The following is a 17277-nucleotide window of genomic DNA, read 5'->3' as shown; positions in this document are numbered from 1 at the left end:
CAACTGTGAGCGCCGCTTTTCTTGGTACGCGTGACCGGGGGCTGCCACCGGGGCTCACCCCGCCCCGTCAGCGGCCGTTAATGGCGGTTAGCGCCCGTCGGCCGCCTTGTGCGTCACGGCCGCTTCCGCGCAGGGCTCGGGGCTCGGCTCGTTGCCGGGACGACGGAGGGGGCCCCCCCGCCTCTTCCGGCCTCGCATGGCGCCTCTCTTCCGGCGCGGGGAGGACTATGGTGAGCCCAGCCGGCCGGGAGGCGGGGGGCGGCGGGGCGCTGCCGGGCGGGGGGCTCGCCTCGGGGGCGCGGAGGGGCTCGGAGCGGCCCGGAGGGGTCCGGAGCCCCCGCCGCCCGCCCCGCCCGCCCGCCGGGCCCGCGGTGACGTGGCTGCCGGGGTCCGCCCCGCCGGCCCGGGGGGTTTCGGGGGGCTGTGGGGGGCTCCGGGGGCCGCCCCCTGCCCTCCGTGTGCCGCCGGGCTCAGGGGCCGGGGGTCCCCGCGTGTTCGCAGCCTGCCGCCGGCGGCGGTGCTAGGCGAGGGGCAGGGCGCTGCTGGCACGGCGGTGCCTGCCTGGAAAGGTTTCCGGGGCGCTCCTCGTCCCGCGCGTCCCTGGTGGGGGAGCGGTCACACCGCAGCGATCTGCTGGGAAGGAGGGCAGGGAGCTGGCCTTGTGTCCCAGGGGAACCCGAGCTTGGGGTCTGTGGCACTGCTTGCCTAACTCACAGCGACAATGCGTATTTATCCGTACGCGTCAGGAGAAGCATGACATCAAAGCTCTATCTGAGTACGAGAGGGCACTTCGCTGCGAGGGTGACGGAGCACTGGAACAGGCTGCCCAGAGAGGCTGTGGAGTCTGCTTCTCTGGAGATACCCAGAACCCGCCTGGATGCCTTCCTGCACAACGTGTGACCCTGCTTGCAGGGGGTTGGACCGGGTGATCTTCAGAGGTCCCTGTCAACCTCAGCCATTGTGTGAAATACGGCCGTCTTGACACGCGTGTGTGTAAGCTGATCGGGCCTGTTTAGGGGACCAGCCTGTTAGTACCTCCTTCTGTCTTGAAGTCCAGTCTGTGTTGAAGCGAAGCTTGATTCTCAGCCTTTCATCATTCTCTCACAACATGTAAAACGTAAAAACATTCAAAAACTATTGTTGAATTTCATGTTTAGAGGCTATGTCTAGTTAATTATATCAAAGTATTACAGTAAGGTTTCTGTTACGAAAGTGGTTCATAAATGAAGGTTCCCCTTTTGCTACTTTAAACTATGGTTTAAGTAGAATATTTAATTAAGCTTCAATTTTTTTTAAGGGGACAATACATCTGTTCCGCAAATCACAGAGATCGTTAGTTGGAAAGTTAACGCATGAATTTAGGCTGGTTGCAGCAGATAGAAGGGTAAGTATTTCTTTTTAAAATGAATAATAAAAAATGTAGCTGTGACAAGTTAAAATACATTATTAATTTAAGTGTAGTTCAAGAAATCTGTTTTAAAATTTTCTAGGTGTACTTAAAAAAAAAAAATGTATTTTTTTCATTTAGTTTGGAATAGGGTTTGTGCACCCAATATTAAGATTGGTAGAGATGTAATCCGGTGTGCTATAAATATGTTTGTAGGCCAGAATGTATGGAATTGGCATTGTTATTAGTGCTGTGAATAGTGATGGTACTTTATACTCTATTTTTAAATCCAGTTGCATTAGTTTTCATTGGATTTGTGGAAAGTTAACAGTTTTTTAACCAATACGGTGTGTGTTGTTATTTGGTTTGTGGTGCTTAATGCTTAATTTCAAATCAAAATGAAGTAATCAACAAATGCTATGGAACAGGTGTAATGTACTTGGCAGGTAAGAGTTTGTTTCATTTGGTGCAGGCAGGCTTGGAATCTACTCTTGTGGGTTTCTGAGACTAATGAACTTCTTGCTGTGATAGATATTGTGATAATAGCTTGCATTTCGTATTTATCGAGTTAGAAATACAGATTCTCCCTGGAATTGTTCAAGGCCAGGCTGGATGGGGCTTTGGGCGACCTGGTCTGGTGGGAGGTGTCCCTGCCCATGGCAGGGAGGTGGAAGCAGGTGGTCTTTAAGGTCCCCGCCAACCCAAACGGTTCCGTGATTTTGGAAAGCTATGAGAACTGCGTTTTGTTTTGAGTGAGTGTCAAGAAGTCATGTGTTTCATTTGCTGTAACAAATTACTTGCCATTGGTGAATTGATGGATAAAATCTGACAAGACTTTTTACAGAGTTCATTCATTTTTTCTGTTATCATTTAAGTTCTGTTATTATTTTTGGAAAATTGACCTCAAGTTTCATATGTACCATTGGGACTTAACTTTTGCGAGAGCAAGGCATTGGAAGTAACGTGCCTTTCTGCCAGACAAACAACCTTAAAATTAACTTTATGGGGTTCCATGTGTGTTTTTTGTGGCATTATATTCCTTGTAGTGAATTTGCAAGTGAAAGATTTTCTTACTCTTAGCCTTAATACATCATGTACTTTCTGTGAAGTTGGATTTCTGTGGGTTGTCCCTCCTAATTAATTTCCCCCAGAATTATACTTATGTTTGATGTGTTCAGTAGAACTGAAAGCTGGAGATGCACAGATGTTTTCGGGACCTAAGTTCAAGCATAAGGAATGGAACCCACTTGAGTCTCTCAGGTGTTCCTTCAGGACTAAGGGCAGGAAATAGAAAGCTGTATAATTCTGTCTTCAAAACTCACACAGTGTGTGTGATAAGAAAATGCAAATATTCTATAGGTGTGATTTTTAAGACCAAAAAGCTATTACAAGCAGAACACAGAATGGTGTTTAAAAATGAGTTTTGGGACAATCTGTAAAATTAAAACAGAATACGAGATTGTTGCACATTGCTGGGAAGGAGGGATGGAGGGAGAAGACTGCTTGCATGTTGAAGTACTACAATATTGTTTTTTAAAACAAGATTCAATTTTTGTCTTGTCCATTTTGGAAGATATAAAATATGTTTTTATTCTCATCAACAGTCCTGGAAGATCTTGCTGTTTGGTGCTATAAATTTAATATGTATTGGCTTCCTGCTCATGTGGTGCAGCTCTACGAACAGCATAGGTAGGTGGCTCTCTTGCACTGAGGCTGTGAAAAACTACCACGTTTCTTCACTTATGAAGTTCCAATGTACTAAAAAAGCACATAGTGGAGTTAGGTGACTGCACAGCCAGGTTTGGACAGGGCCTCCTTTTGATGTCCCACAGTCAGTTGAGAAGCATTTCTTGCAGACAGGTGTAAGTGGTTGAAAGATCTTCCAAGTGTGTGAGGTTTTCCAGACCTGCTCATATTTTTTTCCTACGTGGTACCCTCTTTAAGATTGCAGGAAGTAGACTTCTAAACTAGTTCTCAAACCTGTTCCTTATGTAAGTACATAGTACTATAAGTGACATAGAGGGATCCTCACTTGCAGTTGAATGAAGGCATTTGTAGTATGGCTAAAGCCTTCTTCAATTTCAGGAGCGTCTCTTTTTAATATTTTCTATTATGTCCTGCTTTTGTAGAGGGGCTCCAAGATGCTCCCTATCATCAGTACTGAAAGTAGAATGTCCGATATTTTACTTTGCGACGTAGGTTGGAAAAGCAAAACAAGTAGAAATGCTGTTGAACCTACTTTTTCCTGCAATAACACGCATAAGAGATTTGCTTTGAGGAGGGTGTGTTGCTAGAAGGTCTCCTGACTTTTCTGATTTTAAATTCTTAGTCGCAGCAATTTATTCTTGGTAGCCGAATACCTTATGTAGCTGGGCATTATTATATACTTTATTACAAGTAGGATTGCCATAATCAAACTGTTTATGAAGTGAAATATATTGTGTGTTCAGAGCATTTATATTTACATTACACATACGAAAGACAGACTTGCAGGTGTAAAGATGCTGTAGAGGGACTTAACAGAAGAATATAAGTGATTGAAAAATTGTATTAAGTTTTAATGCTTGCTTTTTACAGCTTTAACTGCTTACACATACTTGACAATCTTCGATCTTTTCAGGTGAGTTTTTTTCCCATTTAATCTTACAGTTCATTTGTGCCTGTCTTTGTGTATTTCTATACATACCAAATTTATTTACAAACACATTCTGTTTAGAATCATCACTATCTGGTTTAAATGTAGGTCATGTGAGTATAAAATTGTACATCACAATAAGCAGATGATGAGAAACACCGTAGCTGTATGGACAGTGATTAGTAACTAATCCATTTGGTTGTGGATTTCTATATGCAGATACCTAACGACATGAATCAGAACCTAGCATCGATCTGTCATCTGGTGTTTCACTCAGAACATCTCCCTAGTGCCACAGTCATTGGTTCTGAAGTATCCCTTGACTTTAACTTCAGGAAACAAAATCTTTCTAGACAAATAGAACGCTATTTCTATTCCAGAATATGGCAAGAGATAGATCCCACGTTCTTCCAATAAGGTTGTTAAAATAAAATCTCTGTATAAGGAATGTCAGCTGCAGTCTGTTTAGACCGGTTTCTAAAGACTAATACTGTAATTTTCCTACTTGCTATTGAATGATACCTATAGCATTTTTTTTTCTGTTCCCCTAACAAAATGTTAAAGCTATTTTAAGTGTGAAAATTCTGGACACTTCTGATAATATTGGTAATAAGACATTAAATACATTCAGTTCTCATCTGATGCTGGCTGGTAGCAGTGATTGGGAAATAAACTGCAAAAAACGCAGTCATTTTTTTTAATGATTAAGCCATGTTATTTTCATTGCTAACTTACAGAAAAATATGGATCAGCTATCCACAGAGACTATTTTTCACACTAAATACCATAGTTTATCTGACTGATAGCGAAATAGTGAAACATTTGTCATTGTACTTCATATTTGTATAGAATACTATTTTTTAATTTTAGGAGAAGATGGTATAGCCCTAGCACTATGATATATTAGGTTAATAGGGAATAGACTAGAAGATTATTCTAACAGTAAACTCTTTCAAGAGTTTTAGCTTGCTGTAAGGGTGAACAATGCTCAGTTATTCTGCTGCAAAAACAGATTTCATGTTCTTTCATTTTTGTCATCTTACTGGAAATTTATGACAGTCTTACTGAGTATATGACTGCTGTTTTGTATACGAGCAGTAGTAGTTCCTCTGCTTTTGCTTGTACTCCAAGCAGCTGTGGTTCAGATTGTGAGGGTGTGATTGTTCAGCAGCTATGGGGATGACTTCTTGATTCTGTCTGATTTAACATTGTCATTAAGAAAGGGCTGCATAAAGTCACAGACTGTGCTGATTCCACATAAGTATCAATAAAAAAAAATAAAGGGGTCAATAGTGGAAAAATAGGCAGAGGAAATAAGACTCATGCTTGAAGAATTCAGGCTAGTACCATGGGGATAAAAATAATTTGAATTTCAGACATCCAGCATGAGGGAGAAACTTGGAAAGAAAAAAGCAAGAGACCTGTAGCTGTCTGAGAATGGCCATTTAGATTAGCGCTGTGTGGAGAGGAGTGCAGCCAAAAAAGTAAATCTGTTCTGGCTACACATGTAGATACATTATACTGTGGAAAAAAAAGGCAGTACTTTGCATAGTGCGAGACTTACTCTTGAGTGCTAAATCTAATTCATGATATATCCTTAAAAGAAGGGTTTAATGGAAAGTTTTCTTCTCTTTTTGAGTAAGTGACACAAATATGACAGTCCTGTCATCTTGCATAACGCGTTCCTTCTCGTTTTAATGGCCTTTCTCAGGTTACATATTTCTAGGCAAGTTCATAAAGTACAAGTTAGTGTTTACCGGTTGTGTATTTTGTTAATTTCACAGGCTTTTGCTGTGTACTCTTCATTAAAATGTGTTACCAAACAGTATGAAAAGGATTTTCTCACACCACCTTTCCCTATTAGTCAGATACAGTCCTGGCCTCCTGTTCTCCAGTTTCCTTTCAGAGGAATTCATGGAGTGCACGCCAAAAAAAAAAAAACAAACAAAAAAAAAAAAAAAAACACTAGTTGTGCTGTTGTGTTTCAGGACTTCAGTGGCCTGCATTGCATTTGGGGTTACGGTAAACTTGAGTTAGGCTAAGTGATATTCTGTGTGGAAGAAGGTTGGTGGCAGCCTTTGGAAGGCGTGTCGTTAAGTACAGCATTAGGCCGTCTCCTGATATCAAGAATTAGAATGACTTACCATTTTGCTAAATTATTTGCTGCCTATTTTATGGGGACAGCTGAGATGTCATTGCAATCCCAGTTTCGTTTCCAAACCCCATCATCTCTGGATTCATTGGAACCCGCGTTGTGATAGTGATGGAAGGGTTGAGTTCATCATACGATGAACTTAAGAAGATTCGTTTATTCATTTCTGGTGGCTGAAGTGTATGTTTGTACTAATTTATAGTAGCAAACTATGATCTAAAATATGAACAATTTTATAATTTGTAAAGGTAACAGTTGTTTATCACAGTCTAATTCTCCCCTGTTTTTTTCAGTTTGATAACATGTCTAATAAGCTATTGGGTAATGATGAAGAAGCCCAGTCCAGTCTATTCATTTGGGTAAGTGCTAATAACAAGATTCAGTATTTGATAATACAGGATTTGATTCACTGTTGATCATCCTTGCCTGTATTCTGTAACAGCCATGACAAACAATACATATGTAATGAGCATAAATATTAAAGAGACCCAAGATTGGTTGTGTAAAGAACAGTTACAGAATAGTAAGAGACGAGGGCAGGAACAGCAAAAAGAATTAAGAATCCATAATTTTAAGCTGGAAGTTATGGTCTTTTCTCAGAACAAAGACTTGTTTCTGATAATTGGAGTCTTGTTTTAAACGAAATTAAAAAGTTATGCCTACTCCATGACTTTTCAGTTTCTCCTCATCTATCTCCACTTGAAAGAATTAGTTATAGTAGGTCTGTTCCCCTTGTTCTTGCACAGACCAGAATGCATGCGATGAATTGTTGAGCTTTCACTGTTTCTAAACTTAATTCTTAAATTTCAGGTTTGAGAGGTTTGAAGTTCTAGCTGTATTTGCTTCTACGGTTCTAGCACAACTTGGTGCTCTTTTTATACTAAAAGAAAGGTAGGGATATGTACCTTTTTCTTTGATATTTTTTTTTTTCTTGTATGAGAAGAAAGTCCATGTTGAGCAAAAGCAAATATGTTCTACAAATGCTATCTGTAGTGACATATTGCAGAAAAAAAATTAGATTTTTTTTAAATCCTGCTGAACCTTACTGCTAATTTATATTTATTACACTACATGGAGACCTTAAATAAAATAATAGGATTTGGTAAATGTAATTAAACAACTTCCAAGGAAAAGACTCCATATTCTTAGGAATTGCTTTTTCTTAACACTGTTAGGGACTTGATGTAACTGTTGACTTTTTAAGTTAACTGCTAAAGAAAAGTTTTTTTTTTTCCCTTCAGTTATATCATGAAGTAAAGCAATTTCATAATGTATTAAGGATCCAAATGTTTAATCAGCTTCAATAGTTCTCAACATTAGCAAAGCATTAATTTAACCTACAAATTGTTCAAAATGTAGATGGTATTTTGCCTTAAAAACTACTTAATTCTTTAAATTTTTTTTTTGACATCTGGCATTTAAAACTGAGGCAGTTTACCTTCCCTTCTCCTCTTCATATTTTCTTTATAAAGGGATATGTTAACAACTTAGCAGCGTTACAATATAGGTAGACCTGTTGCACCACTGGAATGAATTTAATAATAATGAGCCTCCAGGCTTTCTAACATCAGTTTTAGGGAATTCCCAAAACTTACGCTAGGTTTTTCTTTGTTACAGCAGCAGGTTATTTCTTATTTTACTAGCGCATAAATAAATAAATAAAACACACTGTATCTCCACTACAGAATCCAACATCTGTTTTATTTGGCCTTGCTTAGCAAGAAGCTCCAAGTCAGGGATTTCAAACTTTCTTTGTTTTGCTTTCCAGCAGTGGTGGTGGCAGTAGCAGTATTTTCTGGCATGTTCATTTACAAGCATCCTTTTACTGTGTAGGCAATACATAAGATAGCTAGCACCTATGTGGCATGTATGGAAATGGTCGGAAAATCTAGATTATATACTCCTTCATTTTACCAACAGGTTAAACTAGTGTGCTTATTTGAGTAATCATTTTTTTTCCGACACTGTATCCATCAGTTTTATTGATGAATGGCAGCTAATTAGCCATTTCAGAATACAAAAGTATGCTTCAGGTGTCAAGGTTTTATTGTCTGAATGTAACTTGATTTTCAATTGTTTTTGTAGTGCAGAGCGGTTTCTGGAACAGCCTGAGATACACACGTAAGAAATTTTTGACATGTACAATGATAGGCTTTTCAGTGTCCCTTTGTATATCTAATTCTTAATCTAGCATATGTTAATTATGACGAGTACATTCATCACCAAACTGGTTTTGGTACCTTACTATTTGTTTTGAACTATGTGCAAGCGATATTGGAAACAGTTTCTTTTAAGGTACAGTTTAAATGTAATCCATATCTTTTCATAAATAATGATTTAGATACATGTTGCTGGTTTTGATAATTTAATTATTCCTATGTTTTAATGTGGTTTCTTGAGGACATTAGGCATTTGTTATTAGTTTTTGTCTCCCTATAATTTGACAACATTTTGAAGATAGTAAGTTAATGTGATTTTTTTTTTTTTTTAGCATTTGGAGGTTGAGTAGAGAAGAGAAAGCCGAGTTACTGCTCACATTGTAGGAAAAACTGTGTGAGCTCAGCAGTTACCTTTTTACATAGAGTACAGTCTGGCTGACTGCCCTCTGGGCACATTCATAGTTTGGAAAGAGTTGTGGCCTCTGCTGCCTCTTGCTAACTCACAAATTAGGAGGCCTAGTATGTTGGGGGAAGGATACTGGGATCATTAGGGAACTGGACGTATTGCAGAGGTGATGACAACTGCAAAGAACATGGGGAAAGGAGGAGAAGGTGTTGATGTATGGTGAAGTTGTAATTCTCCTAGGAAAGGGTGGAGACATAAGGCATAATTCTATAGGAAACAAGGCTGAGGAGACAGTGTATTATATCTTCAAAGGACAAATGTGTGTGTATACCTGCATATATATATATACACCTGTGTGTGTACACAGATATATGCAATTAGGTAAGAACAGTTACTCAACACTATGAAGATTGTGTTCAGCTTAACGTGGTAACACAAGTATGATGTACAGTGTTTGGTGATCTCATATATCCCCCTGAAATGCTAATACGCTGCCAGGTATTAGACCTTGTGCTAATTTATCTTACTCTCCATTTTCATGCTCAGTGAAAGATACCAAGCAAAGTATTTTGATATTGTTAGTATTAATTATAGTTTGATTTCACATATTGTAATGGTAATGTGAAATTAAGATGCATCTTTTTTTTTCTTTTCCTCCCTTAGGGGGCGACTGCTGGTTGGTACTTTCGTGGCTCTCTTTTTCAACTTATTTACAATGCTTTCCATTAGGAATAAGCCTTTTGCTTATGTCTCTGAAGGTATGTGATAAATTCATCTGTACTGAGAATTATGACAAGGTTTTAATGTTGCTATTATAATCAACCTAAAACTAGTCTGATAACTTTCTTAACTAGCAGGTATAAGTTGCTATAACCTCCATAAATACCCGTTAATGCAATTTTGAATTGTTTTTCAAATTTCATCACTGGTTTGCTTACATGACTCAGAGTAGTATTTAGGTAGTACTGATAAACTGAGTGATAAATGCTGCAGTACCCCTAATTTTCTGTCTTCTAAATTCAACCAGTGAAGGTCATCATTCAGATTTCAGATTTTAATTTAAGAGCATTTTATTGATTTATTAATGGATTAAAAATAAATGAATGTAGTAATTCATCTTAATAGCCCTTTTACCTGGAACTTTTCACTGTGAAGGAGACTTGTGATCATTCTCACTAGCTGTTGGGGGATTGCTGAGCATTGTGGAAATGTGTGAAGTTCTCTTTTTTTCCATGGTGTTCCATGTGTTTTGTCGTATGTAATGCTTCATTTCAGTGAATATAGTTTAGGTTACGTTGTTTGTAGATATAATTACTGTATGTGTATTATATTTTACCTAATATAAAGATAGTTGTTGATTATAAACTGCAATTACGTTTGTATTTAATCAGTTCTTAATCAATTAATTGTTCAATAATCAGTTATATGAAACAGGCATTTTACTTACTGCCTGGAAAAGTCAGACTTTGCTTTATCTCATGCGACAGTGAATCTGTTGAGATAAATTTATTTGTTTGTGGAGTATTAAGTTATTCTCTTAAAATAAAACTTGATTTTGAAATTGATTGCTTTACTTTTAGTCATTTTATGAATTTTCTTTTGCAGCTGCCAGCACAAGTTGGCTTCAAGAGCATGTTGCAGATCTCAGTAGAAGGTAATTCTTTGTAATGTTTTTCAGAATTGTTAGCTTCTGGAAGGCAATGTTGTTTTTGGTTGTGTATAATAGCAGTTTTAAACACATTCTGAGACGTGAACTGTTGTATTTTAGAGTTTTTAAAATAGCTTTGTCTATTGTAGATCTAGTGTAGGGACTCCCGTTCAAACATCATCTCTCACATTACCCAGATGTGTCAGTTTAATAGAAATACATCTTTCTACATAACCTTCCTGTTGAATGCATTCAGTGCATTGCATGTAATTCTTGAATAAGGTGACAGAAGCTAGCTTTGTTTGGTACAGACTTGAACTGCATTCTCAACAACTGTTACCTGTCTGATCAATATATCTTAGAGTAATTTAATTTTAGTTACGTGGTGGGGTTGGCAAGCAACTGGGATGATTGCAGCTTAAATGTGATATGTGAAATAGGCTACTTGCTGAAACATAGCTATGGAAGTTCCTCACCTGTCTATCAGGCAAGTGGAAAGTCTGTGTCTTCCAGGCACTGAATCAGTGTTTCTCATTCATCACCTGTTAACTGTCAGGCTGTACTGTTATCTGAATGCAAGATAACACGATTTGCAAAATATTTTTGTCAGATAACAGAAGTGTTTACTTTTAGCCAACACGTCCTTTTGAGTATTGATGCTGTCAGTATGAAAATAAGAATGTCAAACCATATTGTATAATGTTAAGTATAAGCAGAATTAGAAGGGCTTTTAGGGTCCTCAGAGCCATCATTTGCTGTGACTGCAAGGTGTATTTAATGTCAAATTCTGAACTAAAGAGTGTAACTCCTACGGGTTTTGAAGTACTGATGAACAAGTAGCTGACCACAGCTTGCTTGCTTGTTTTTTTGTTTTTTACAGTATTTGTGGAATCATCCCAGGATTGAGCAGCATCTTTCTGCCACGAATGAACCCTTTTGTCTTGATTGATATTGCTGGAGCTTTAGCTCTTTGCATTACGTATATGCTCATTGAAATCAAGTATGTATAGTTGTTTGATGAAGTTCCTTTTATATCCTCTCTGTGGGAAACTGCATTTTTTTTATCTGAAAGGAATGATCTCATCAAAAGCTGTACTATGTATGTTTGGGATTGCGACTATTTGAATATATTTGGCATTTTTCAAAGATACGTAGTTCAGATGAAGGTTAGCGTATGTATTGTTCTCTATGTGTATATAATTTGAAAGAATTAAAAAAAAAAAAAAGAAAAATTCCTTATGCCTTTCAGTAACTTAAGTACCTGTTTTTTCATATTGTTTTTCTTTCTCTCTAGCAATTACTATGCTGTAGACACAGCCTCAGCTATAGCAATTGCTTTGATGACTTTTGGTACCATGTATCCCATGAGTGTCTACAGTGGGAAAGTACTACTCCAGGTAAGGCAGTGCTGCAAAACAGTATTTTTTGTTTGTTTGTTTCGTTTTTGTTAAATGCCCTTATCTGTTCTAAGGATATGTATGGGAGATATTCTAAGGAGAATATATGGTAAAGGGCCAAAGGAAGGGCAGTAGAAGTAGGTATCATGAACTTACAAGAATGTTATTATGTAATGCCATTGGTCTTTAGGTAGAGGGGATTTAAAGGATCTCTTACTGAAACAGCACCAATTAATCTTTATTGTAACTTTTTTCTTTTTTATTTGTTTAAAGACAACCCCACCTCATGTGTTTGGCCAGTTAGATAAACTTCTTAGAGAGGTAAGTTGGTGTATAATACATGACACAGCATGCACAGCCAATGTTAAATAAGCATTCAGAAATACAAAAAGATTTTGTGAGTGAGTAGTCCAAGAAAATCCATAAGGAATTTTTAATATTTTTTTTTCTGCATGTAGAAAATGTGGAGCTTATTATCTAAGATGAATAGTGTCACACAGGTGTCTGGAACACATCCATTAAAGCAGTGCAGGTTTTTGGTTGTGTTTTTTTGTTTTGAGTTTAAGAAGAGATTTACCAACATGATTTGGAGGAAAAAAAGAAGTAAAGAACACTTTCCATACAGCATGTGAAGTTGAGAAAATGTTGCAGTTAGACAGCGAGAGTTACCTAAACTTGAGTTACTTAAATCCACTTTTCTGATGGATTTGGATGTTTACAGATACCACAAGTACAGTAGATAAACATCAGCGGCACCATCAACAGACTTGTTCCATTCTGCAGTCTGGAGGCTTTTGTTTAATTACTGAAAATGTTGTTATTCAGCTACATGAACAAGTATATCGCTAAAACAATTTGAAACATTAGTTCTAACTATTTTAATATTTCTGTATATTTGTGGAAAATTAGGTTTCAACCTTGGATGGTGTCTTGGAAGTTCGAAATGAGCATTTCTGGACGTTAGGTTTTGGCAATTTGGTAAGTTATGTCTTTATCGTCTTGTAAAAAAAAGTGTTGGTTACTACTTCTAGTTTTTTGTTTAAATGAAGTAAGATATTTCTTTTTTATTTAAAAAAAAAAGATCCAGTCAATACTTAGTCCTCCCCTGTGACTTATTGCAAAACCTATCTTCCCCCACCTTGTATTTTTTAAAGCTTTATTATTCCTGTGTATTGCAGCTCCGAATCAGAGCATGTATTTTGCAACTTTAGAATTTCGCTTGTATTTTGGCAATGAAGAAAACCCCACACATTAGTGAAGCATTTTTCAAAACATGCACTAGTTTAAATCCTCTCTGAGGGGAGAAGAAAACTGTAAACCTTCAGGTGCAAAAGGTCTGCAATAGAATCATATTTTCAGCATTTCTGGGGAACGGGGAAAAAAAAGCCAATTACAGCAGTATATTGATATTCTACTGAAAGAAATGGAGGCTTTTTTGTCATATGGAATGGTAACACAGAACTTGGTCATTCCTGAGTTGATGCAGGTATGTTGTGACAGCCAGAAAATTAAGACTGTTAGAATTTATTTTTCTACTTCTGAATTCTTTCAGTATGCTACTTTTTGGGGGTGGGGAAAGAAGAAAAGTGGAGGGACTCTTCTGTCATGCTACTGTCCAGATTGCCTTCAGTTTATTATTTTGTCGCTCGAAATACAGGATTACAGCATTTCTGGGTTGATCAGACCTTTGCATGTATGTTTACCTGTCAGCATCTAGACTGTAGTAGCAACTTCCAGAGACTTGGATATGCTGTCAGCTGCCCAGTCTGATGTAAAAATGCCCTGTATAGCACAAGCTGTGAACCACATTCTTTGTTCGATACAAAATGAAATAGGAAGCAAGGCGTTCAGTTTTTTGCCCTGTTCTATTCTGCAGCAGTAGTTTGAGGTGAAGGAGATGATGTTATTGAGAGGTAGGCAGGGGCAGCCTACCCTACCATTTCCTAGCATTTTCCTCAGGAGAAGCTCTTAGTCTGTTTTGTAAGGGGCAGTGCCTCTGTTCTTGCTAATGGTCCCGATTTGAGTGCATCTCCCATGCATGTTGTCTTCTGTCCGCTCCAGCAGCACAGTGATTATGCGTTCTCCTGAATTTGGAATGTGGAGTTTGTCTGCACTTTTTTCTTCTTTTGGACCTTGTTTTAACCAGTTGTTGCCTTTTGTTTTCCTGCCATTGCGTGTTGTATTTTATAGTTTGGTTTCAAGACTCGTAACTTTTCATGAATGATGATCTTGATGTGTTTGTAAGAGGTTAACACATTAGCAAAGATCAAAATCTGCCCTGATTTTGGAATTATTTAATATGCTTTCCAGTTTAGTCAGTAGTCTCCACTGAGAAAGGTCTTCGCATAGTTCTCTGCAGGACGACTTACCTCTTCTTGAATGCATGTGGAGAAGCTTCGCTGAAGTGACAGTTAACAGCCAACTTATTTTTATCGTTTTCTAGGCTGGATCAGTACATGTCCGAATTCGGAGAGATGCAAATGAACAAATGGTACTTGCCCATGTCACTAACCGATTATACGCGTTGGTCTCTACTTTGACTGTTCAGATTTTCAAAGATGACTGGATCAGACCTACCTTATCATCTGTGCCTATTGCAAACAATATGCTGAACCTTTCAGATCATCATATTATTTCAATGCCATCTTTGAAAGCTGCTGACAACTTGAACCCTATTACATCTACTCCAGCTAAGCCCAGCAGCCCACCACCAGAATTTTCTTTCAATACGCCAGGCAAAAATGTGAATCCAGTTATCCTTTTAAACACTCAGACGAGGCCCTATGGATTGGGCCTTAATCACGGATCCACACCCTACAGCAGTGTACTCAATCAAGGATTTGGAATACCAGGAATGGGAGCACAGCAAGGATTCAGAACTGGTTTTACAAATGTCCCAAGCAGATATGGAACAAATACTCGTGGTCAACCTCGACCATAATAAACACCATTATTTATTGTACTTAAGGGTATTGACTTAATTCTTTTATTACCCAATTTTTATAAACATTTGGAATGTCAGAACATTCTAAATGGCTGGGAACAAGTGCATTGTTCATATTCATGAAATGGTTAAATTGCCTTTTTTTTTTTTTCCTTTGCATCAGCAATAGCCTGTGTAATGCCACAAATGTTTTCCAGACTTACAATACTTTACAGGTAGCTTTTATAGTGTGTCTACTTTTATTCAGCTTTTAATTCGCTTTCCTTTTTTTCCCCGATAAAGTATTAAGATATAGCACAGCTCTGTAAGAGAGTAAAATTGTGACCAGGTAATGTTTCTTCTAATGAGAACTGCTTACTGGATGTTGAATGGCTGAGAGAGTAAGAAATTGCAGAAGTGCAATACTCAGTTTTTAAGGATGCTTTGATTGCTGTATTAAGTCATCTTTTGGCAAAGTCACAATTACTTTTCCCAGGGCTGCAAAAATCCATCAGTATTCCATCAATATTCATATTGTGACCATTGTGAAGACAATCTGGTACTTCAGATTCTAATTAACTTTATGAGACAATGTTTTTACATTTTTTGTTGATGCCTTTATGGAAATTCCAATGGTTCAGCAACTATTTTCTAGTTGTAAGTATTCCATATTCATCTCTGATATTTCTTTTTTGATCTAATTGCAAAACTACTTAGCAATATAGTGGGAAATAAAGGATTTCAAACTTAAGATTTTACAAGCACCTCTTTTTTACAATTAACCCTACTTAAGATACAGAACAGATACCTGTTCTGTTTCTGAAGCCAGTATTTCATTTTTCAGTATGGAAAGTATTCTTCAATTTGATTGTGACTTTGTATTTTTCCTCTTTGTATTTTTCCTGTAGTTTCAGGAGAAAAAAAATATCTACTTATATGCCTGGTTTATATCCAGCGTACTGTCAGTGATCACAGACAGTTCTTACTGTCAGTGCTAGAGTGCTTAACCTTTGGGGCACCCTGTGAATAGGACTCCCTAACTTGTCTCTGCCTTTGCATTATTGTTCTGCCATGCATCTAGAAGGCCACGTTTCTTCACAGCCTTTCTCAAAGAGCTCTTAGCTCTGGTTGCTTTTTTTCCATTGCTTCGATGGTAACAGGAAAAGGCCTTTTAGAAATACTTAATGTTTTTTCTGTCCTCCCCTGTAATATGTATCTTTTAATTCCCTAGTCAGTACCTTCTCTGCACTTTCTTCTGCATCTCTTGGCTGTTCGGGAATGGGTTGCCCGTTCCTATTGTTTCACTTGCAACTCAGGGTGCTCTGTATTGGCTTCCACCGTGTTGATGTATATACGAAGTTAGTCTCTCCATTTGTCCAAGGTAGTTAGAGAGCTGCATTATCTCAGGGACTCCAAGTGTATTAATGTTACCTGAAGATAATGGGTTTAATAGAGATTTTTTTTTCTCCTGTAAAGTGAGATGAGAAGAAGCAGCCTTCATTTGAATTTTCAACATCTGTAGCCTCTTCATGTTGGCTGAGAATTTTTTTTCTTTCTTTCCTCATCTACTGCATGTGATTCTCGCTCCGACACATGGGGAAGGTTGTCAGTCTTGCAAGCAAATCAAGGTGACGTTCTGCGTGATGGTACCTTGCTGGGATTTTGTAGGCTGAGGGTAGTGTCCAGTCTGCCACTGGTATACCGTACGTGGAAGTCACAAGTAGGGAATCTGGTTCTGTACTTCATTGGCAGCAACAATAATAGTTTCGCTGCTGTGTTAGAGTATGTAAGACCTGGAAAACTTCCATTGAAAAACGACAGTGATCTGAGGTCAGCGTTCGCTTAGTGACCACCTTTGTTTCATTGCTCTGTCTTTATGTGTAGCCTCTTGGATGTGCCATTGCTGTGTGGAAATTCAGTGAAGTACAGAACATTTGAACAGTTTCTGTGTATCTCGTGGGTGCTGAACTAGGCTGCACTCTGCAACATCTGCAACACCTTAGAGCCAGCAGAATGTTTACAATTACTACTCTCATGTGGCCTCTGAGAATTATTCCTTACTCCAGTTTCATAACCAAACACTTTCCCTTTTTGTGATATTTCAAATATATTGTATTATATTGATTGCATGCCTACTTGTTTTTAATAGAAAATTAAAGCTTCATTTTATTAAAAAAAATATAAAAAATGAAGCTGATCTGTGATTTAAAATGCGAAGGGAGAACAGAATTCCAGAATTCTGAGTGCAATATGATCACTTTTACAAAATTATTTTTGGAGTGATTGTTTACTATATATATATATATATGTATCATATGTGCAGATGATAAAGGTTCTTTTAGAGATTAGAACAGCTTTTTAGCTGCTTTATTGTAATGAATATGTTCAGAATATTTGTTAAATCAGCACAGAGTAAAATGTCTCCTTTTATATGAGGAAAATAAAATCAGTGTCATCCTTGAATGACGAGGAAAAAAGTGGTAATTTGTGTGCAAAATGTTGTAGTTATCGTTTTATATATAGATATGGTTTAAATGATGCTCTCAGGTAATACTTCAATCTCAATGAGC

At 37.9% G+C, this 17277-nt stretch overlaps 1 protein-coding gene across 2 annotated transcripts; it reads left to right on the top strand.

Moving 5' to 3' along the window:
- Window positions 1-74: 74 nt before the first annotated feature.
- On the top strand, window positions 75-17191 carry SLC30A6 (solute carrier family 30 member 6). Of its 2 annotated transcripts, none has more exons than XM_066993911.1 (14): window positions 75-230; window positions 1298-1384; window positions 2992-3076; window positions 3965-4007; window positions 6468-6533; window positions 6985-7065; window positions 8260-8295; window positions 9403-9497; window positions 10345-10393; window positions 11268-11387; window positions 11682-11784; window positions 12058-12105; window positions 12694-12762; window positions 14228-17191. In XM_066993911.1, exons 1-14 carry the CDS (start codon window positions 81-83, stop codon window positions 14723-14725), a joined length of 1530 nt encoding a protein of 509 aa, XP_066850012.1. In that variant the 5' UTR covers window positions 75-80; the 3' UTR covers window positions 14726-17191. The 2 variants fall into 2 exon arrangements, with proteins under 2 accessions (XP_066850012.1, XP_066850013.1); XM_066993912.1 differs by lacking the exon at window positions 75-230 and adding an exon at window positions 1099-1117.
- Window positions 17192-17277: the final 86 nt, after the last annotated feature.

This window comes from Anser cygnoides, chromosome 3 (genome assembly GCF_040182565.1).
Source record: "Anser cygnoides isolate HZ-2024a breed goose chromosome 3, Taihu_goose_T2T_genome, whole genome shotgun sequence".
In the NCBI taxonomy this organism is placed as follows: domain Eukaryota; kingdom Metazoa; phylum Chordata; class Aves; order Anseriformes; family Anatidae; genus Anser; species Anser cygnoides.
The sequence above is the reverse complement of the archived record's forward strand: the minus strand, read 5'-3'. Positions and strand labels throughout refer to the sequence as shown.